Below are 23,701 nucleotides of genomic sequence, written 5' to 3' on the forward strand. Positions count from 1 at the left end.
GCATTTTGGTACTATAGCTGAAGCAATGGCACGTGAGCAAGAGATGGCTGAGAAGAATGCGGCAAGAGTAGTGGGAGAGCTACTTACATTGGAGGCATTGACTAGTGGTGAAGTGATAAAGGCGGCTGATATTCTCACAACAGAGCCTAGCAAAAGTGCAGTGTTCTTCTCCCTTCCGCCACAGTTGAAGAGGCAGTACGTGCTTACCCTTCTTGACTCAGGCATTGGTGTATCAGGTTTTAGACACTAGTATTTCATGTGATGCTATTGTTGGAGTGCTTGACTTTTTGTTATGAAAATGTGAGAATCTTTTGCTTAGATTTTCATGGTCATGATGATGTTGGATCAATGAATTGGATTATGTTTGTTTTGTTTGGACTCTGAGATTTGATTAAATTTGGAGGTTGTTAGCATATCTACTCCTATATTTGGCTACGATATATATCATTTACAGGATTTTATAATTTATTTGGATCTTAATAATTTTGATATGACAAATAATGTGCGGTTTAGGTCTTGAAATGGTACAAAATTATGGTATCATCTGCTTTCACATCTTCGGACTCCAAAATACGTATTTCGATGAGGTAAGGGCTAAATTTATTTTGAGTAGATCAATTTAGAATTATTTTTAACTTCAGTAGTCTAATATGATGTTGATAAATAAATATAGAAAATAGACTTGTTTACCTTCCTATTCTTGTTGCTTGATTACACTGATGGAACAAGATTGGGCAAACCAATCCTTTTCTGAAAATATTTATTATTGATGGCTAGCATTCATTTGATGCTACTTCTAAATCTATGTAGGTTAGACAAACAAATATGCTCCTGTAGATGTTATGATCTGTATATTGGCAGCATCCTATCAAGTTAGCTATTTCAGAAAAAAATATTCACATATCCCATAGACAGCAAATCAAGCTGTTGTTATATTGCTAAATATGCTTTGCAGGAGAATATGTCTTGGCAATTCAATGAAATTGATGCTACTCTCTCTACAATTTTGCATGCTGACTTACAAGGAACTTACAGGGTTGCTGGATGTATAGTATATTAGTCTGACAGTTGGTTTGGATGCTGTTGAGAATTTCATTCTCTTGTCTGTATATTGTTCTCTTTATGAATATATAGTCAGGTTACCTGTTACTCAAAAAAAAAAGATAACGTATATTTTTCCCTAATAGTTAGATATTCATGATGCATGATTATTGATAGAAATTATCAGACTTTTTTTTTTTTTGCAGACCTAACCTCGAGAAAAGTTAAGATGTAAAAAGTTTTACAATGACAATTATCTGCCATGAGTTTGAGAGATTCGCCAAACGATGTGTGAAATGCATTTTGCAATCTTGATTTATGTAAAACTTCAGATAGTTGGATGCAACCCAGGATCGAAGGATGGAGGGGATGTTATCCAAATCCAGAATGACAAGTCTGATCGACAGAAGAAAAAAGACAAAAGTACAGAGTGTTTTATGATAGCAAAGCCTTTTGCTGACCAGCTAATATACAGTATCTGCTTGAAAACAATGTTATCTGCATGAGAGAGTAATTGACATGAACTTGATTTTACTTGATGTTTGTGAGTGTGTATGTCTAGATGGATGTCCGTTGTGTCTGTTAACTCTTTGATTTTCTCCTATATTACATCTCTGATTTGCTCTTTTATTGCAATGGAGGCACAAACATAATAAACTGCTGTGAAAATATAACCATTTGTGCCATTGTGTTCTATGATTCAAGATGAATAGTAGCTGTTAATCTTCCCCTTGTCTCACTCTCTTAGAATTGGACAGTCTGCATCTTCAAATCGGATGCCCTTATAGAATTTTTCTTATTATTTTCTTGTCAAACTAGCATGAGTGATTATCCGATAATAATTGATTTGTTATCTATTTGTTATTTTAAAAAAATTAGTTTTTGAAAATTTTTAGTTCAAGGGTAAAAATGGAAATTTTAATTGATTTCGATTCCTATTTTTAGACGAACCAAACAACAACAATGGGAATCATCCATTCCGATTCCAATTCCGATCACGAACCAAACACTTCGAGGGATTTGGCCATTCCGATTCCGATTCCAACTCTTTTCGATTCTCATTCCCATTTCAATTTTGATTACGAACCAAACATCCCCTTGAAGTTTATCGAGCAGTTCAAAACAAGAACATTCTTCCATGCATCTCCACTCCCATGTGTTTATTCTCCTTTCTTTTCTTTCCTCACTCTGTGGTTCAATTTTTCATGTAGATTAGTTTCATGTGCATAATTCTAGTTAGTAAACAAATGAGAGCTCTAATAATCTGATCACTTGCATTAGAATTTTATATTTTAACTTTTCATACTATATTGTATACTAAAAAAAAAAAGTCTTTTGATGTTGTATGATCTAGGCATCTTTATTGTTCCTTAATCTCATCGTAGGGTTGTTAAATGATACAAGAAACTCGAGCTTAGCTAGGGCATTAGTCTAGTTAGGCCTAATTCAAAATTAGTTGAGTCAAACTTGAACTTGGTACCGAGGCTCAAAATTTGATTCATGCTGAGCTTAAGAAAAACTTGACTCGAGCATACTTAGCTACATAAGGCACAAGACTAAAGGAACAAGAAATCAAAAACAGAGTGTGACTTGTTTATTAAATAGATTAACCCAATCCCATACACGAAACTATTTAATAAACAGGTTGTGCTGGGTTGAGGCTAGGTGGGTCGTAACTTGTTAGCCTAAACTGACTCCATAAATAAAAGTATTTAAAATAGATCTTAAATAAATTAATAGGTTACATGAGTCCTAAGAGTTGTTTTGTAACAATGTCAATCCTATTGCTTTGTTTTTTCATTTTTTTTTTTGAGCGTAACACTGGGGAACTCACCATTCATTTGTTTTTTGTCATGATTATCAATTGAAGAAGCTTTACAAAATTACCCAGTCTATTGGGGACCTTTCGTCAACCAAAGATCTACACCAACCTTTTTCACGTCATAGTACAGTGGTAGGGTTGTCAGCCAAAAAACAAAAAAAAAAAAGAGACGAAGAAAAGGGCTCCACAGAGGTGTTGGGTTGACTAGGTCTTTAGTCCAAGCAGAACGGTGGGGAACCCACCACTCATTTCATTAGGAAAATGAAATGGAAAACAAGGTGCTAGGAGGAACCAACTGTTAAAGTTGACAAGTGACGATTCCAACCCAATTATTAAATAATAGACTTTAAGAAAAATAATGAGGATTTCACACCCGAATCCAACCTATTTGATAAATGGCCATGAAAAACCTACCTAATCAAAGATAATGATGTTATCTTGAAGAACAACTTGTACCAGGACAAACTTAAAAGAAATAAGTATTGACTAACGACAAGTATATGTCCACCAAGTCAATACTCCATATTGCTTGCTCTTTTTTTCCTAATTAGGCCATTGGTTGGCATTGATATTTATTATTGTTAAAAAAATTAAATAATAAAACAAAACAATATTGAACAACATAAACAAGAGATCGTTTGGAGAAAGGGGAAGAACAAGTGCTGATGAAGTTGCCGTGCATTCAAGGTGTTGTGTAGCTATCCACTGTCGAATCGGATTATAGAAATTTAGAAAAGATGATATGAACAAGCCTATTCTTAGTGCCCAAGCCCACCAAATTGCAGGCCACCTAGCCTGTGATCAGATCTATTCATAAAACGCAAAATTCATAGAGATTGTTCATAATTTATACTCAACTAAATCTACACAATTAACAACTGCAGAGTTGATAAGCAGTTTGATTTGGACTCTTGAAAAAAAATTAGCTGTTAAATTTGTTAACTATTAACTTCCTTTTGTTTTATTTCATTTAATTTTGATTTGGACTCTTGAAAAGATTACCTATTAAATTTGTTAGCCATTAACTTCCTTGATTAAGCCATTTGGAAAGAACAAAAAAAAAAAAAAAAAAGGTTTGGTGGGTGTCCTAGCTTTAATAAGAAAACAAAATCCAACTTGCTCTCTTCAGAAACAGGAAAATAAAAGTTATTATTAAATTTCTTAATAGATTTCTAGATTTCATTTAAATTAATTTTGACTTGGACTCTTGAAAAAGATTAACTGTTAAATTTGTTAACTATTAACTTTCTGAATTAATCCATCTGAGATCAATAACTAAGATCGACATATTTGAAAAACTTTATATCAACTCCTGTAATCATCTCGCATTTGAAAAGATCAAGTTTTAAGGGTATCTTCTTTAGAATTGGCTTCCAGAAAGTTTTTGACATTTTAGCAAAAAAAAAAAAAAAAAGAAAGCTTTGACAATATTAGATATACCGGAACTATCCCGAGCTAGAAACTTGCCAACGAGCGGATGAGTTGGGCGAACTCCATCTTCGCTCCAGTGGTCTTAATGAGATTCAATTGCATTCTTCTAAAATCTAAAATGGGAATATATTATAAAAATATTAATATTTTTACTGCCTGGAAGATTGAACTGATCCAAAAATCCTAAACAGTTCTGCTTTCTCCGAGAAATGAACGGGAGCAAGTTGAGAAGGAAGCCTTTGTCTTTTCTGTTCCCCCAAATTGTGAGAAAATGGCCCAGCCCACTGGCCCACACGTTTCATTGTGCTGTGGCACCTCATCTTTCCTACATTTCTTTAATTTATTCTAATTTATTCTTCTTCAGGTAAACGATTGGATGCCTGTAACCTCACTCCTCTAAACAACTGCCAATAAAGACTTCCTTTTAAAAGAAAGGAAGGACTTATCAAAATAAAAAAAGAAAGGAAGGACTTACTTTTTTTTTTTTTTGGTAATTGAAGGACCTATTTTTCAAGGCAACCCTTTCCACGCGTCTAAGCAACGACTTCTGGGGTGTCGCAAGATCGGTCAATATTCGTTTTCAGGCCCCGAAAGGTACATGTTTCTACCTGCAATTGATAAATCTTCCCTCTCTCAACCTGCCTTCTCTAATATGTTATCTGTAACGTACTAACATGCCAAAACCGAACGCTTAACATATGCCGTATGTCTATAAAAAGGATCCCACACATATATTATCTGAAAGATAAATTTATTTTATAATAATTTTAAATCAATAACAAGATAATTTTAATTTTTATAAATTAAAATTTTTTAAATATTTCAGACAACTAGCACGCTTCCCCAAATCCAAAATCTGAAAATAAAAAAAAATGATAATAAACTATACTAACTCAATAAGTGACAAAATACTTCAAAATGGCTTCAAACACGTTGATTCATAACAAAACTAAATTCATAAAATTGATCAGATGATATTCTATTTTTATTACATATCATAGAATAATAATTTTTTTTTTTCAAGAATATACTTTTTAAAAACTAATACTAGAATTAGCTATGACCATATAACCCAGTAGCATGGGTTGATCACAGTTAACCGGTACGAAAAATAAATATCAGATAATAGATCCTCAGATAACTACTATTATATTCCTCAATAGTGCAGTGTCGTAATCAATTTCTCAGATTATAAGTTGACAGGACTAATATACAACTCCTATTGATGAAGCCAAAACATAGCTATACTAAATATTTAAAGCAAATAATTATGCGAATTGCGCAGCCATATTTTCTAAAATCTATATCAGAGTAAATTATATATCAACTAATTTATTTGTGGACGTATATATCGAAATACATATTTAATTCCCATGCTTGACCATTTAATTAAACAGATGGGAAGATTGATAAAATTTTAAAAACATACCAAGAAATGTTAAGTCACTAACAATATAAATGATAAGAATTAAGATAAATTTGATTCGGTTACATAAATGCTTGGAGACCTAACAATCCAAAACCACATATATACATGAGTCTATTTAGCAGCATGCTAATAATTTAAAATAATTTTTAAAATTTTTAATACTATTAAAGATTTTATCAATTTTTAATTTTCTGTAGAGAAACTAATTACTAATTTTATCTTATTTTTTGTCACAAGACATAGTGAATCTCTTCAAGAACAAGTTTAGAGAAGAAGAAAGAAGATGTAGGAGAGAGTGAGAGAGCATCATGAGAGGGACAGAGAATGAAAGAGCAACAAGAAAAAGAATACTATAGGAGAGAGAAAGAGGACAAGAGAGTGAGAAAGAATATCTGTGAGAGAGATAGTGAGAGCGACAGAGAAACGAGAGCATGAAAGAGTCTTCGATGTGCAAAAATGCATCCCTTTTTCCATGTCATGTGTGGCAAAAAGGTGTGGACTAGACCTCTCCTTCTCCACGTCATGCGATGAGAAAACATATGTTTGCCTATTCCACTTAGGGGTGATAAAATATGATCTGACCCGCCAACCCGATCTACGTTCGACCTATCATAAATAGGTTTGGATTTGGTTTAAACAGATTCGGATTGTAAATAGGTCAATCCGTTTCACCTGTTTATTATTCAGATCGGATTTAGATTTCAGGTGGCTGACCTGTTTAACTTATTTAACTCATTTAATATATGGATCAGGATGAGTCAGGTCGGGTCGTGTAACCTGCCAACCTGTTGGGCAGGCCAGCTGCAATGGATCCAAGATGCCCAACAGTGTTGGGCCAACACGCGGCCCACTCAGGTGCTCAACCCCCCTCAAAAGTTGAAAGAGTCCTTCTTTGACTCTTCGAATCCGTCGGGTGATAAATAAATTTTTAGCCCAATATTGTTGGGCCAACATGTGGCCCGTTCAGGCGCTTAGCCCCCTCAAAAGTGAAAAGAGTCCTTCTTCGGCTCTTCAGATCCGTCGGGTGATAAATAAATTCCTTAAAGGCTCAAACAGTCAAACCCTCTGTCCTTCATTTCGTCTTCCTTCCCCAGCAGTGGCCAACCCTAACCTATTCTTCCTTCCCAACAGCAGCCAACCCTAACCCTAACCATGCTTCTTCCTCCCCTATGCACTAGATCACCCGGATCATACCACGTTGTCTCCCATCATGACCGCAAGTGAGGGTCTGAGGAGTCATGGAGAATCTACGATTTTTTCTTTGATCCTTCCTTCTTTCTCTCACTATTTTCGATGTCTCTGGACCTCTTCAATGACTCTTGACTGGTGAGTGACCTCATTCCTCCAAGCGGAGACTAGAGGTTTCAACTTTCTTCAAGATTAGGGTTTCTACTTGATGACGGTGAGTGATTTCTCTTCTCTCTCTTTCTTAAACTCTTTCTTCTTCTTTTGTTTTAGTTTTGTTCCAATTCTTTTTTCATTTTTTTCATATTATTGAGATTAGTGTTTCAAGATGGCAATCAGGTCTAGAGGAGAGTCGAGAAGGGCTGGAAGGGGAATGGAGGGCTTTGATACTCCCCTTCCCTCCTCTCTCCCTCTCCCTCCCACCCCCACTCTCTCTTTTTTCCTCTCTCTCTCACCTCCCTTTTCTCTGTTTTGCTAGATTTCTTGAACTGGGGATGGAACTGTGGAACCATGCCGGTATGCTCTTGGTTTTTTGTTCTGTTCTCATATGCTGGATTTCTTGTTCCATGCTCAAATGCTGGTGCTCTATGGTGCTTTGTTGTTCATTGTTATCCAATGCTTGGGGTGCTCTGTTGTTGTCTGATTTTGATACTCTGTTGTGCTCTACTGTAGCTTTTAGATGCTGGTGCCACTCTTATCAATAATGTGAGATTTGAACTTTATCACTGAACACAATGTATTTCATTGTTGTTAAATTAGTAAGATTTTTGAATCTTATTCTATACTCATATGCTGGTGCTCTGTGTTCCTTAGAATCACATTTTTTATGTAGGGATCAAGAGGAGATCTTTTGTTACTCAGCATCTTTTGCTACTTTTGTTCATCAATTTAGATGGCGAGAGACTAGAGCTTCTTTGTATTTAATATTCTATTTGGCTTCCATGTAATTATACAACATTGGATAATGGATACTAGATTTATGTAATCATGTAACATTGTATAATTGATTGTTGTTATTGTTTAATTATGAAATTAATTAAAATTTGTTATTATTATTTCTTGTTTTAGATGGCTGATTTTGATGTTTATATTTGGATCTTTCTTGTGATGGATTAAATAATTCAGATTAACATTTTAAACAGGTCAAACAGTATTGGGTGTAAAGGCCTAAGATTTATAAATAGGTTCGAAATAAATAGGTTCAATGGGTTACAAATCAACGGTTAAATGGGTTGAATCGGGTTGGACGGATAAATAAGTTATCTGTTTAATAAACAAGTTAAATGGATCGAATCTGATAATCTGTTTATTAAATGGGTCAGGTTCAAATTTGAAAATCTGATCTGTTTATTAAATAGGTCGGATTCAAGTTTAATATTTTTTGACTTGATCTGTACCTGATCTGAATCATTTATAATCCGATCCGATACAATTGCCACCCCTAATTTCACTCTCCCTCTAATATTTATTTATTTATTTTTTTCGGACTGCATTGATGCGCAATAAATCCACGTATCCTGAAAGGTGCTAAACGTGGATGGCGGGTTGAGAGATGGATGACCGTCGCACATCTCTTCAACGATGCCAAAGACGCATAATGTGATAGCCTGGCCCGGACCCAATGAACCAGGGCCCTCGTCCTTAAGCGGTACCGCCTTAGGCGGTAGGTGGATCAAAGCGAGATGGGTGGGATATTTATGGAGCAGGGCTGCACAATTTCTGTTCCACAACAGAGCATGGAACTTCCCCTGATACTTAACATGGGGTTGATCTTCTTCCTCCTCTGGTCATCCTCATACTTGTTGGTGCAATCCGGGGTTGATGCCATGGGAACTATTCCATTCGGAAACGAGACCGACTATCTATCACTGCTTGCTTTCAAACATCAAATAATAATTCATGATCCGTCGAAAGCTCTAGGCTCGTGGAACAACACCATCCATTTCTGCAATTGGGAGGGCGTCGCATGCAGCAGGAAGCACCAGCAGAGGGTCATCGCCTTGGACCTCAGCTCCAGCGGGTTGGAGGGCTCTCTCTCTCCCTCCATTGGAAACCTCACCTTCCTTCACCGGCTCGACCTCCAAAACAATGGTTTCATCCACGAGATTCCACCGGAGTTGGGTCGTTTGCGCCGCCTAAAACATCTCAACTTGAGTTTGAATTCATTCCAAGGGGTAATCCCTGTGAACCTGACTTACTGCTTTGAGCTACTAACTCTTGACTTGTCGAGCAACCAGCTTAAGGGCAAGATTCCAGTGGACATTGCCTCCCTTACAAGGCTCGGTGAGCTGATGCTTTTCAACAACAGCCTTACTGGATTCATTCCACCTTCAATGGGTAACCTGTCATCGCTCAACACACTCGAAGTCGGCATCAATCATCTGCATGGTAGCATTCCAGAGGAGATTAGCCAGCTTACAAGCCTAGAACAACTTCAATTGTCTGTCAATAATCTCACAGGTACAATCCCTGGCCGGCTTTACAACTTGTCATCATTGACTGACTTGGCGGTGACGTCTAATAATCTGCAAGGGAGTATTCCACCTGACATTGGCATCACCCTTCCTAATCTTCATCGCCTTCTGTTGGGTGGTAACCAATTTGATGGACCTATTCCTCCTACATTAGCAAATGCCTCGGGACTTCTTATCATTGACATGTCACAAAACAACCTTAGTGGAAGGGTGCCGTCGGAACTTGGAAGATTAGCAGGCTTGCAATATTTAAATCTAGAATTCAATCAGCTGGAGGCAAAGAATGCCAGGGAGTGGGAATTCATCGACTCCTTGGTCAACTGCAGCCAATTAGAGATGCTGGCACTGGACCAAAATATGCTAGGAGGCATGTTGCCCAACTCAATAGCCAACCTCTCTTCACATCTCCAAGTATTGCTTATGGGATCAAATCAAATCTCAGGGAGAATTCCCCATGGAATTGGAAACCTGGCCAACCTTAATATTCTCGGTATGGAGGATAACCATCTCACCGGTACTATTTCAGAAAGTATCGGGATGCTTTCGAGGCTAGAGAGTCTGGACCTGTATCTTAACATGATTACAGGGGAGATTCCATTTTCTGTAGGCAATCTCACTCGATTGACTGAACTCTTTTTGCTTCACAATAACCTGCAAGGCCCCATACCTCCAAGCCTTGGAAACCTTCAACACCTATCAAATTTGGACCTCTCCAACAATCATCTTAGTGGAACCATACCCAAAGAGATCGTAAACCTTTCTTCCCTATCCATTTATTTTGATTTATCTTCTAATTCATTGGTTGGATCTCTCCCTCAAGAGATCGGAAGTTTGAAGAATCTACCAGTTCTAGATGTTTCTTGGAACATGCTGTCTGGTAATATTCCCGGCACTCTTGGTGTCTGTGAGATGTTGGGGGACTTACATCTGGACCACAATTTATTCCTAGGGATAATTCCTCAAACCTTGAGCAACATGAAGGCCCTCCAGAAATTGGATCTCTCACATAACAATTTAACAGGGCCTATTCCCTTGTTTCTCGAAGACTTCAATCGATTGGAAAACTTGAACTTGTCTTTCAATCATCTCGAAGGAGAAGTGCCAGTAAAGGGGGTCTTCAAAAATGCAACTCGAGTTTCAGTCGAGGGAAATAATGGACTCTGTGGGGGTGTTCCAGAATTGCGCTTGCCCGCATGCCAAAGAACATCATACAAAAAGAGAAAGTGGCCTGTACTATTGAAAATAGTGATTCCCATAGGCGGTGCAGTCTTGTGTGTGAGCCTTCTATTCTCCTTTTTCATCCTTCGATACAAGCGAAAGTCTAAAAAAAATAATGCTCCCATTGTAACTCTATTAAAGGACCAATTTTCTAGAGTTTCTTACACTGAACTAGTTAGAGCAACTGATGGATTCTCTTCCACTAATCTCATCGGGAGAGGAGGGTATGGTTCAGTCTACAAAGGCATCTTGGGTCCTCAGCAAACTATTGTTGCAGTAAAGGTTTTCAATCTTCAATATCAAGGAGCTTCGAAGAGCTTTTTAGCTGAATGTGAGGTACTTAGAAACGCTCGGCATCGTAATCTTGTCAAGATCACAACTTCCTGCTCGACGGTTGATTTCAGAGGCAATGATTTCAAAGCTCTAGTTTTTGAGTTCATTCCTAATAGAAGTCTAGAGAATTGGCTACATCCAGTGTTAGATGAGCATCATCATTCAGAAAGTCTAAGCCTTCATCAAAGGTTAAACATAGCGATTGATGTAGCTGAGGCAATAGACTACCTTCATAATAATTGTCAGCCATCTATTCTTCATTGTGATCTAAAGCCTAGTAATGTCCTGCTTGATAATGAGATGGTTGCTCATGTGGCAGACTTTGGTCTAGCAAGGTTCATGTCCAAAGCTACACCTAGCTCCTTGACAGACAAGAGTAGCTCAATCCGGATAAGAGGATCCCTAGGATATATAGCTCCAGGTACGTTCTATTTTCATTTTTATCTTCTTGGCTCATAGTTGTTCAATTTAAGATGTCCATGCCAAACTTTTCATCTTTTTTTTTTTTTTAATTTTTGATGTTGAAGATAATTGTTGGATTGATACGTTTTGCTCAAACATTTAAATATATGGACTGCAGAATATGGTGCAGGTGGTCAAGTGTCCACTTCTGGTGATGTTTATAGTTATGGAATCCTTCTTTTAGAGATGCTCACTGGAAAGAGACCTGTTGATGATATGTTCAAAGATGGCTTAAGCCTTCGAAAGTTTGTCGAGATAGCTTTTCCTGACAGAATTATCACAATTGTGGATCCCCTGATGCCGCTTGTAGAGAAAGAGAGTAAAACTTATGAATGCTTAGCGTCCATCGTCAAAATTGGTCTTGCTTGCTCACATGAATTAGTGAGAGAAAGACTGAATATGAGTGATGTTGCAACCACCATGCATACAATCAGGGCTGCCTATCTTGGAACTAGAGTTCATTAGAAGACAAATGAAGCTTATGTAGAAGGTAAAGTCATAGTATCTTACCTCTAATAATTGTCAAACTATAATTTTTAATCTTCTAGACCTATTCCTAGTGTTAAACTTCTATGAGACTTGAGTTGTGAGTTTGTTGTCTATTGTGTGATTGTGGCTACAAAGAGTTGGTAATAAATATCACAACTGTGTGTATCTATGCATTTACATTTTTTTATATAAATAGAAATTTCAAATCTAAAAGAATTTTATATCCAATATATACCAGCATTTTAACATCAACATAAAGTACCTTCGGCCAGTCTAAAATGTTTTTATAGATATGGCTTAACGATTATCATACTATCACCCCCACAACCCCAGTGATACAACTACTATGCGCTTAGTAGCATAACCCACTAGTCTACTAGAACATTGCTATCCAATATTATAAAAGGTGGGTGATAGTAAACAATAGTGAAAGAATTAATGGAATCAAAGAGAGGGATGGAGAGGTGGTCAAAGCTCATGAGCCCAAACCTTTCATTAGGAAAAAGATATAGTTTTGAATCTGAATTACCTTGATGAGTATCCAGGAGCAGTATGAAGAAGGATGCTCCAAATTTGTCGCTAGATGAGTGATATAGAAAAGAAACTAGAACTTTCAAAAACCAGCTTTAACACTTTCGGCACATGAGAACAGTTAGCTGATTCAGAATTTTGGCATCTCAAAGAGTTGAACCTTCAGGTCAAGGTGGAGCATGAGCTCATGCATTCATCGTTTCCATGGAGCCAACTTAAGCACTAACTCATCTATGCAAGCCTAAACTGCTCAAGATCAGACCATTTATGAGACAAGCTTCCAATATATTGAAGCTCATTTTCCAAGTCTAAAATGAGATCAATGAGTATGTAGCTCGAATACACAAGGTCGTGAGCACATCAAACACAGGAGGTAGCTTAGGTAAGACAAAAAATGGTTGAACATTATGGCTGTCCTCCTACTTGGGCACAACACATGGTTCCTAATGCATTAGCCAACACGAGCACAGACATCACCACAAGTAATAAAGCAGCTAAGGTTGGAGGGATCGAGCATGTGGAGACCATTCTGGTAGGTAAAGCAACTAATATAGGGAAGTAGACTTTTGTTTGTATGCTTGGAACGTAAGGATTACCATGCATTAAATAGACCACAAACACTGGTAAAACTAAAGGAAGAGGGTTCTCCTGTTTCTCCAAGTTCAACAGGTTCTTTACTGTCTCATAAGATACTAAACACTATTGAAATAGAACTTGGAAGATAATTTTTCACATTATCTTAACCAAGTTCTATAAAAGAATTACCAGGAGTTGGAGGCAACTATCACATCATTAGCTACAGAGCTTAACACAAGGCCTCATGACTGCTCAACCTGTGGCGGTCACATTCAAGCAAACCCTGTCAATCATCTGCCTTCTCCGCATCGACCAAAAAGCCTCCCAGCTATTGTAGAAAGTGCCAAATATTGCTGTTAAGCTTGTACAAGCCCTTGACTAGGAGAAGTTTTCTTCTTATCCTTGGCCACCTTGTGAACCACTTCATCTTCTCCTTCCTTTCTATTTTCGATCCTTGCAAACACTGATTTAGGATCTACCATTATCTGACCTGCTTTCATCCCACCCCATTTGGTATCAGTCTGCATGATAAAGGCAAAAACATAATCATAAATGTAAATATCAATGAAATTTGTAAAAATAATAAAATTGGCTGCTATCAGCTATGCACATCCAGAACCAAAATTCCAACATTTGGTGCGAGATTGTGCCAAGATCATGCATACAGATTCAACACAAGATAAATATTGATCCCTAATCTATATATTATAAATGCTATCAGTATTTCCTATAAGACGATCAAGCCTAGCATAGTACTATACTACATAGAAAAACTTATGGATGCATGCTACATAGAAAAACTTACGGATGCAAAACAAGTTACGTGAAGCTGTACGTTTCTTCATGCACTAGGCTGCTCAGAAGTACACATTGCATGAGAAAGAAGATGCATGAAGAGTTGAAAGCACCCAGGTCACTGCTTCCAACTGAGCCTTTGAAAACCCAAGTTGCATGTATATTCTCAAACATAGGCTTGGAGTGATTGGACGCAAAGCAATTGCTATATATAATCCCCATTGCCTCCAATATAATTACAAGGTCCTGCATATAAATGAATGATAAAATGATTAGCAACTGTAACTTTCATTATAATAAAATAGAATATTAGTGACAAAAAAAATTCATCGCTAACAATCAATTTTCGTCGCTAATAGTTATCAGCGACAAAATTTTCATCGCTAATATTTAGTCACAAATAATCACATCGTTGAAAATTTTTTACGATGGAAAAAAATTTTCATCGCAAATAATAGATATTTCTAATGAAAAATTTTCATCGTTAAAAAAATCATTTTTTCGAAAACTATTGACGATAAAAAATTTTCATCATAAAAAAAAATTATGATAAAATATTATTTCACTAATAAAAAAATAATTATTTACGATGAATTTTATTCGTCACTATTAATTTAATTAAAATTTTTTATAAAAATTAAATTTAAAAAAGTATTAGCGACGAAAATTTTTCATCGTAAATATCATATTGTTTGATGTAAATTTTTATCGCTAATAAATAATAAATTAATAGCGGCGAAAATATTTTTACCGCTATTAATTTAATTAAATTTTTTATGAAAATTAAATTTAAAAAAAATTAACAATGTAATTTTTTTATCGCAAATATGGTTATTTGTGATGAAAATATTTTTGTCTCTATTAATTTAATTAAAAATTTTTATGAAAATTAAATTTAAAAAAATATTAGCGATGTAAACTTTTCATCACAAATAAAATTATTTACGATGAAAATATTTTTATCACTATTAATTTAATTAAAAATTTTTATGAAAATCAAATTTAAAACATATTAGCGACATAAATTTTACGTCACAAATATCACAATTCTTGACGTAAATTTTTATCGATAATAAATTTTTAATTATTTACGATGAAAATATTTTTGAAGCTATTAATTTAATATAAAATTTTAATATTTTTAAATTTATTAAAAAATTTATTTAGATCAATTTTTCATCGCTAATATATTTTTTGGTGACCAATATTTCGTTGAAATAATTTCATCTCTAATAATTTACAGATATTTTTTTAAAAATAATTTACGAATGTATATATTTAATTTATATTTATAATATTTTTTTATAAATTAAAAATAAAAAAATAAAAATAAAAAATCCACATAATAAATTTTATCATTTTATTATATTAAATTAAAATTATAAAAGGTCTAAAATAAAAATAAATAGCTAGACAAATAGGTCGTCAAGTATCGGCATCTGCAGAAGGAGAATGGACTGGGGAAGGAGACGCTCGGATGAACTCGAACCGGCCTGCTACTGTCTCATCAGCTACATCATCTGTTCCATCTGCGCTATCTGCTTTATCATCTGGATCGGAGCCGCTGGTACTCATTGACGTGTGCAGTCAATTTATCAGCTCACTGCTCAGCTTGTCTCTGCACCTTCATTAGTCGAGCATCGCAGGCAATATGGATGTCAGCTCTGGACGAGCGTGAGAATGAGGGAGCAGTGATCCCATGCTATAGATCCCTAACATAGTAGGATCTCGTACCAAGCACCTGATCACAGATCTCATCATCCTAAAATACAATCACTCTCTTGGTCTTGTTCTCACAAGAGTGGAAGCTTTTTTTTACATGCATATGTATTCCTTCAAACTAATAGCTTAAAAATCAATAGCTAAAAGGAATAACAAATGAGCAAATTGTTTGTGCACCATGTATATACTCCTCTGTAAATATAAGTTGAGCCTATGAGAAATTTGATCAAATGAGTGCATTGTCATGTCAACCTCAAGGGAGTTTTGCAACCAGCAAAACAAGTGTCTGTGGGGCTATGCTAGTGTGATATGGTTGGCTTGTAGAACAAAGTGATGGAATGTAGACAGAGAGAGGAAATGGGGAGGTGGTCAGAGCTCAAAAACACTGACCTTCTACTAGAAGATGGAAGGGTAGCATTTCATCTTACAGTATTGATGCATTGTCTTTCTCCGGTGGCCACTTTTGCATTTCAGCTTCACCACATGTTTCTCCACCTTTTTTAGCGAACTTACCCCCATGTCCAAGGACTCCAGTCTTATTAACAATTGAAGTTTATCTAGCAGTTCAAAACACGAACATTCTTCCATGCATCTCCACTCCCATGTATTTATTCTCCTTTCTTTTCTTTCCTCACTCTGTGGTTCGATTTTTTCATGTAGATTAGTTTCATGTGCATAATTCTAGTTAGTAAACAATAAGAGCTCTAATAATCTGATCACTTGCATTAGAATTTTATATTTTAACTTTCATACATATTCTATACTAAAAAAAAAAATCTTTTGATGTTTATAGCTAGGATCTTTATTGTTCCTTAATCTCATGTAGGGTTGTTAAATGATACGAGAAACTCAGCTTAGCTAGGGCATTAGTTTAGTTAGGCCTAATTCAAAATTAATTGAGTCAAACTTGAACTTGGTACCGAGGCTCAAAATTTGTTTCATGCTGAGCTTAAGAAAAACTTGACTCGAGCATACTCAGCTACATGAGGCACAAGATAAACGACAAGAAATCAAAAACAGAATGTGACTTATTTATTAAATAATTAACCCAACCCATGCACGAAACTATTTAATAAACAGGTTGTGCTGGGTTGGCTAGGTGGGTCGTAACTTGTTAGCCTAAACTGACTCCATAAATAAAAGTATTTAAAATAGATCTTAAATAGATTAATAGGTTACATAAGTCTTGAGAGTTGTTTTCTAACAATGTCAATCCTATTCCTCCGTTTTATTTTTTTTTTTTTTTTTGAGCGTAACACTGGGGAACTCACCATTCATTTGTTTTTTGTCATGATTATCAATTGAAGAAGCTTTACAAAATTACCCAGTCTATTAGGGACCTTTCGTCAACCAAAGATCTACACCTACCTTTTTCCTTACTGATCACATTATGGTACAGTGATAGGGTTTTCGACAAAAAAAAAAAAAAAAAAAAAAAAGAGAGACGAAGAAAAGAGCTCCACAGAGGTGTTGGGTTGACTAGGTCTATAACGTGTTCGTCGAACTGATTCCATAAAGCTTTTTTTAATCCCAAGCAGAACGGCGGGGAACCCACCACTCATTTCGTTAGGAAAATGAAATGGGAAAAAAAGGTGCTAGGAGGAACCAACTGTTAAAGTTGATAAGTGACGATTCCAACCCAATTATTAAATAAGTTGGATTGGAATAGACTTTAAGAAAAATGAGGATTTCACACTTGAACCCAACCTATTTGCTAAATGGCCATGAAAAGCCTACCTAATCAAAGATAATGGTGTTATTTTGAGGAACAACTTGCACCAGGGCAAACTTGAAAGAAACAAGTATAGCCTGTGATCAGATCTATTCACAAAACTTAAAATTCATTGAGATTGTTCATAATTTATGCTCAACTAAATCTAAACAATTAACGACTGAAGAGTAGATAAGCAGCTTGATTTGGACTCCTGAAAAATATTAGCTATTAAATTTGTTAACTATTAACTTCCTTTTGTTTTATTTAATTTAATTTTGATTTGGATTCCGGGAAAGATTAGCTATTAAATTTGTTAGCCATTAACTTCCTTGATTAAGCCATTCAAAAGAACAAAAAAAAAAAAGAAAAAGAAAAAGAAAAGGTTTGGTGGGTGTCCTAGCTTTAATAAGAAAACAAAATCCAACTTGCTCTCTTAGGAAATAAGAAAATAGAAGTTATTATTAAATTCCTTAATAGATTTCTAGATTTCATTTAAATTAATTTTGACTTGGACTCTTGAAAAAGATTAACCGTTAAATTTGTTAACTATTAACTTTCTTGATTAATCCATCTGATATCAATAACTAAGATCGATATATTTGGAAAACTGCATATCAACTCCTGTGATCATCTCGCATTTGAAAAGATCAAGTTTTAAGGGTATCTTCTTTAGAATTGGTTTTGAGAAAGTTTTTTACATTTTAGTGAATAAAAGAAAAAAAGAAAGAAAGCTTTGACAATATTAGATATATTGGAACCACCTCGAGCTAGAAACTTGCCAATGAGCGGATGAATTGGGCGAACTCCATCTTCGCTCCAGTTGTCTTAATGAGGTTCAATTGCACTCTTCTAAAATCTAAAATGAAAATATATTATAAAATATTAATATTTTTACTGCCTGGAAGATTGAACTGATCCAAAAATCCTAAACAGTTCTGCTTTCTACAAGAAATGAACAGGATCAAGTTGAGAAAGAAGCCTTTGTCTTTTCTGTTCCCTCAAATTGTGTGAAAATAGCCCAGTCCACACACTGACCCACACGTTTCATTGTGCCGTGGCACCCCATCTTTCCTACATTTCTTTAATTTATTCTAAATTATTCTGCTTCAGGTAAATGATTGGGTGACTGTAACCTAATCCTCTAAACAATGACTAAGAAAGACTTACTTTTAAAAGAAAGGAAGAACTTACCAACAAAAGAAAGGAAGGACTTACTTTTCTTTTTTTCTTTTTTTGATGATTGAAGGACTAACTTTTCAAAGCAACCCTTTCCACACGTCTAACCACGGCTTCTGGGGTGCACCGAAAGATCGGTCAATGTCCGCTTTCAAGCCTCGAAAGGTACGTGTTTCTACCTGCAATTGATAAATCTTCCACCTCTCAACCCGTCTTCTCTAATATATTATATGTAACATGCCAAAACCGAGTGCTTAACAGATGCTGTATGTCTATAAAATGAATCCCACGGATATATTATCTAAAAGATAAATCTATTTCATAATACTTTTAAATCAATAACAAGACATCCTTAATTCTTGCAAATTAAAATCTTCTAAATGTTCCGGACAACCAGCACACTTTCCCAAATCCAGAATCTGAAAAATAGAGAAAGAACAATAATGAGCGATGCTCGCTCAATAAGTGACAAAATATTTGAAGAAGGGTTAAAGCATATTGATTCATAATAAAACTAATTTTGTATAGTTGATCAGGTGATATTCAATTCTTATCACATATCAGAGAATAAATAATTTTTTTTTTTTCAAAAACATACTTTTAAAAAACTAATACTAGAATTGGCTATGGCCACATGACCTAGTGGATGGGTTGATTACAACCAACTGATACGCGTAATAGATATCAGATACGGGGTCCTTAGATAACTACTATTATGTTCACTAATGGTGTAGTATCAAAACCAATTTCTCATATTACAAATCGACAGAACCAATATACAATCCTCATTGATGGAGCCAGAACAAATCATAGCTATGCTAAATATTTGAAGAAAATAATTATATGAATTGGGCAGCAGTATTTTCTAAAATCTATATCAGAATAAATTATATATTAAACTTATTTATCTGCAGAAATATCAAAATATATATTTAATTTTCATACTGTAAATAAAACATAACATGCTTGACCATTCAATTAAAGAGATGCAAAAATTAATAAAATTTTAAAAATACATCAAAAAATATTAAATCACTTACCATACAAATGGCAAGAATCAAAATAAGTTTAATCCAGTCACACACATACTTCGAAACCTAACAATTCAAAACCACCCACGTACATGAGTCTATTCAGCAATATGCTAATAATTTAAAAAATTTTTAACTATATCAAAATAAATTATATATTAAACTAATTTATCTACAGAAGTATCGAAATATATATTTAATTTTCATACTGTAAATAAAATATAACATGATTGATCATTCAATTAAAGAGATGTAAAAATTAATAAAATTTAAAAAATATATCAAAAAATATTAAGTCACTTACCATACAAATGATAAAAATTAAAATAAATATAATCCAGTCACACACATGCTTCGAAACCTAACAATTCAAAACCACCCACTTACATGGGTCTATTAAGCAATATGCTAATAATTTAAAATAATTTTTAAAATTTTTAAAACTATCAAAGATTTAATTAATTTTTTATTTCTTTTAGAGAAACAGATTACTAGTTTGATCTTATTTTTTTGTCACAGGACATAGCGAATCTCTTCGGGAACAAGTTTAGAGAAAGGAGATGTAGGAGAGACTGAGAGAGAGTCATGAGAGGGACGGAGAACGAGAGAGCAACAAGAAAAAGAATGTCATAGCAGAGAAAGGGGGCAAGAGAGTGAGAAAGAACATCTGTGAGAGAGACTGAGCGAGAGCGAGACGGGAGCGTGAAGGAGTCCTCGGTGTGCGGAAATCGCACGTAAATCCTCTCTTAGCTGTAGACTTCTCCCTTATATTTTTCATTGTTCTGTTTGCAAACCTGTTCTCACACCTTTCTGCCTCCATTACCATAAAAAAGAAAAAGGAAGAATGTTGACTAATTGTTCAGTCTTCACCAGGACAGCTCTCGCCACCTCCAAACAATATTTATGAAGCAGCGCCGCACAATTTCTGTTCCACAACAGAGCATGGAACTTCCACTACTGATACTAAACATGGGGTTGATCTTCTTCTTCCTCTGGTCCTCCTCATGCTTGTTGGTGCCATCCGGGGTTGATGCCATGGGAGCTATTCCATTCGGAAACAAGACCGACTATCTATCACTGCTTGCCTTCAAACATCAAATAATTCATGATCCGTCGAAAGCTCTAGCCTCCTGGAACGACACCATCCATTTCTGCAGTTGGGTGGGCGTCGCATGCAGCAGGAAGCACCAGCAGAGGGTCGTCGCCTTGAACCTCAGCTCTTGCGGATTGGAGGGCTCTCTCTCTCCCTCCATTGGAAACCTCACCTTCCTTCATCGACTCGACCTCCAAAGCAATGGTTTCATCCGCGAGATTCCACCGGAGTTAGGCCGTTTGCGCCGCCTAAAACATCTCAACTTGAGTTTCAATTCATTCCAAGGGGTCATCCCTGTGAACCTGACTTACTGCTTTGAGCTACTAACTCTTGACTTGTCGAGCAACCAGCTTAAAGGAAAGATTCCAGGGGACATTGCCTCCCTTACAAAGCTTGGTGAGCTGGATCTTTGGAACAACAGCCTTAGTGGATTCATTCCACCTTCAATCGGTAACCTGTCATCGCTCACAATACTCCATCTCGCTATGAATCATCTGCATAGCAGCATTCCGGAGGAGATTAGCCAGCTTACAAGCCTAGAATATCTGCAAGTGTCTGTCAATAATCTGACAGGTACAATCCCTGGCCAGCTTTACAACATGTCATCATTCACTCACTTCGCAGTGGCAGGTAATGATCTGCAAGGGAGCATTCCACCAGACATTGGTGTCACCCTTCCTAATCTTCAGGGCCTTCTATTGGATGCTAACAAATTTGATGGACCCATTCCTCCTACACTAGCTAATGCCACGGGACTTCATGCCATTGGCATGTCAAGTAACAACTTTAGTGGAAGGGTGCCGTCGGAACTTGGAAGATTAGCAAGCTTACAATATTTAAATCTAGAAAATAATCAGCTCGAGGCAAAGAATGCCAGGGAGTGGGAATTCATCGACTCCTTGGTCAACTGCAGTCAATTAGAGGTGCTGGCACTGGATAAAAATATGCTAGGAGGCATGTTACCCAACTCAGTAGTCAACCTCTCTTCACATCTCCAATACTTGTTTATGGGAAGAAACCAAATCTCGGGGAGAATTCCCCATGGAATTGGAAACCTGGCCAACCTGAATGTGCTCGGTGTGGAGGATAACCATCTCTCCGGTACTATTCCAGAAAGTATCGGGATGCTTTCAAGGCTAGAGAACCTCGGCTTGCATATGAACAGGTTTACAGAGCAGATTCCATTCTCCCTAGGTAATCTCACTCTATTGACTCAACTCCTTTTGCGTCAGAATTACCTGCAAGGCCCCATACCTCCAAGCCTGGGAAACCTTCAACACCTATCATTATTGGACCTCTCTAACAATCATCTTAGTGGAACCATACCCAAAGAGATCGTAACCCTTTCTTCCCTATCCATTTATTTTGGTTTATCTTCTAATTCATTGGTTGGATCTCTTCCTCTAGAGGTCGGAAGTTTGAATCATCTAGCAATTCTTGATATTTCTTGGAACAGGCTGTCTGGCAATATTCCCAGCACTTTTGGTGACTGTGAGATGTTGGAGGAGTTATATTTGGACAACAATTTATTCCAAGGGATAATTCCTCAAACCTTGAGCAACATAAAGGCCCTTCAAGTACTAGATCTCTCACACAACAATTTAACAGGTCCTGTTCCAGCTTTTCTCGAAGACTTGAATATATTGGAAAATTTGAACTTGTCTTTTAATCATCTCGAAGGAGAAGTGCCGGTAAAGGGGATCTTCAAAAATGCAACTCGAGTTTCAGTCGAAGGAAATAATGGACTCTGTGGGGGTGTTCCAGCATTGCACTTGCCCGCATGCCAAGGAAGATCATACAAAAAGAGAAAGTGGACTCTACTACTGAAAATAGTGATTCCCGTAGCTGGAGCAGTCTCGTGTGTGAGCCTTCTATTCTCCTTTTTCATCCTTCGACACAAGCAAAAGTCCAAAAAAAATAATGCTCCCATTGTAACTCCATTGGAGGACCAATTCCCCAGAGTTTCTTACACTGAACTGGTTAGAGCAACCGATGGATTCTCTTCCACTAATCTCATCGGTAGAGGAGGGTATGGTTCAGTCTACAAAGGCATCTTGGGTCCTCAGCAAACTATTGTTGCAGTGAAGGTTTTCAACCTTCAATATCGAGGAGCTTCGAAGAGTTTTTTAGCTGAATGTGAGGTCCTGAAAAGCGCTCGACATCGTAATCTTGTCAAGATCATGACTTCCTGCTCAATGGTTGATTTCAGAGGCAATGATTTCAAAGCTCTAATTTTTGAGTTCATTCCGAATAGAAGTCTAGAGAATTGGTTACATCCAGAGTTAGATCAGCATAATCATTTAGAAAGACTAAGCCTACTTCAAAGGTTGAACATAGCTATCGATGTGGCTGAGGCAACAGACTACCTTCATAATAATTGTCGGCCAGCTATTGTTCATTGTGATCTAAAGCCCAGTAATATACTGCTTGATAATGAGATGGTTGCTCATGTGGGGGATTTTGGTCTAGCAAGGTTCATATCTAAAGCTACACCTAGCTCCTTAACAGATAAGAATAGCTCAATTCGGATAAGAGGATCCCTGGGATATATAGCTCCAGGTATATTTTATTTTCATCTTTATCTTCTTGGCTCATAGTTGTTCAATTTAAGATGTCCATGCCGAACTTTTCTTTTCATCTTTTTTTTAAATTGTTGATGTTGAATTAATACATTTTGCTCAAGCATGTAAATATATGGACTGCAGAATATGGCACAGGTGGTCCAGTGTCCACTTCCGGTGATGTTTATAGCTATGGAATTCTTCTTTTGGAGATACTCACTGGAAAGAGACCTGTTGATGATATATTCAAAGACGGCCTAAGCCTTCGAAAGTTTGTCGAGATAGCTTTTTCTGATAGAATCATTACAATTGTAGATCCCCTAATGCCGCTTGCGGAGGAAGAAAGTAAAACTCATGAATGCTTAGTATCCATTGCCAAAATTGGTCTTGCTTGCTCACACGAATTAGCAAGAGAAAGATTGAACATGAGTGATCTTGTAACCACTATGCATACAATCAGGGATGCTTACATTGGAACTAGAGTTCATTAGAAGACCAGATGAAACTTATGTGGAAGGTAAAGTCTGTTGTAGTATCTTACCTCTAATAGTTGTCAAGCTATAATTTTTAGTCTTCTAAACCTATTTCCTAGTGTTAAACTTCTACGAGACTTGAGTT

The 23,701-nt window shown here is 36.2% G+C and overlaps 3 protein-coding genes across 3 annotated transcripts in view; all 3 read left to right on the plus strand.

Annotated features, from left to right (window-relative positions):
- Positions 1–250, plus strand: part of LOC105037874 (G-type lectin S-receptor-like serine/threonine-protein kinase LECRK1) — a 2,135-nt gene extending 1,885 nt beyond the window's left edge. The window contains exon 3 of the mRNA XM_073247251.1: positions 18–250. Coding sequence (XP_073103352.1) covers positions 18–250 — 233 coding nt within the window. The remainder of the gene's footprint in view (positions 1–17) is intronic.
- Positions 251–8,561: 8,311 nt separating this feature from the next.
- Positions 8,562–11,995, plus strand: LOC109506538 (uncharacterized). The gene is made up of 2 exons (XM_073247284.1): positions 8,562–11,354; positions 11,514–11,995. The coding sequence occupies exons 1-2, from the start codon at positions 8,591–8,593 to the stop codon at positions 11,858–11,860; spliced, it is 3,111 nt and encodes a 1,036-aa protein (XP_073103385.1). The 5' UTR covers positions 8,562–8,590; the 3' UTR covers positions 11,861–11,995.
- An 8,403-nt stretch (positions 11,996–20,398) lies between these two features.
- On the plus strand, positions 20,399–23,119 carry LOC140853165 (receptor kinase-like protein Xa21). Its single transcript, XM_073247252.1, has one exon. The coding sequence runs from the start codon at positions 20,399–20,401 to the stop codon at positions 23,117–23,119; it is 2,721 nt and encodes a 906-aa protein (XP_073103353.1).
- Positions 23,120–23,701: the final 582 nt, after the last annotated feature.

Source organism: Elaeis guineensis, chromosome 13 (assembly GCF_000442705.2).
Source record: "Elaeis guineensis isolate ETL-2024a chromosome 13, EG11, whole genome shotgun sequence".
NCBI lineage: Eukaryota > Viridiplantae > Streptophyta > Magnoliopsida > Arecales > Arecaceae > Elaeis > Elaeis guineensis.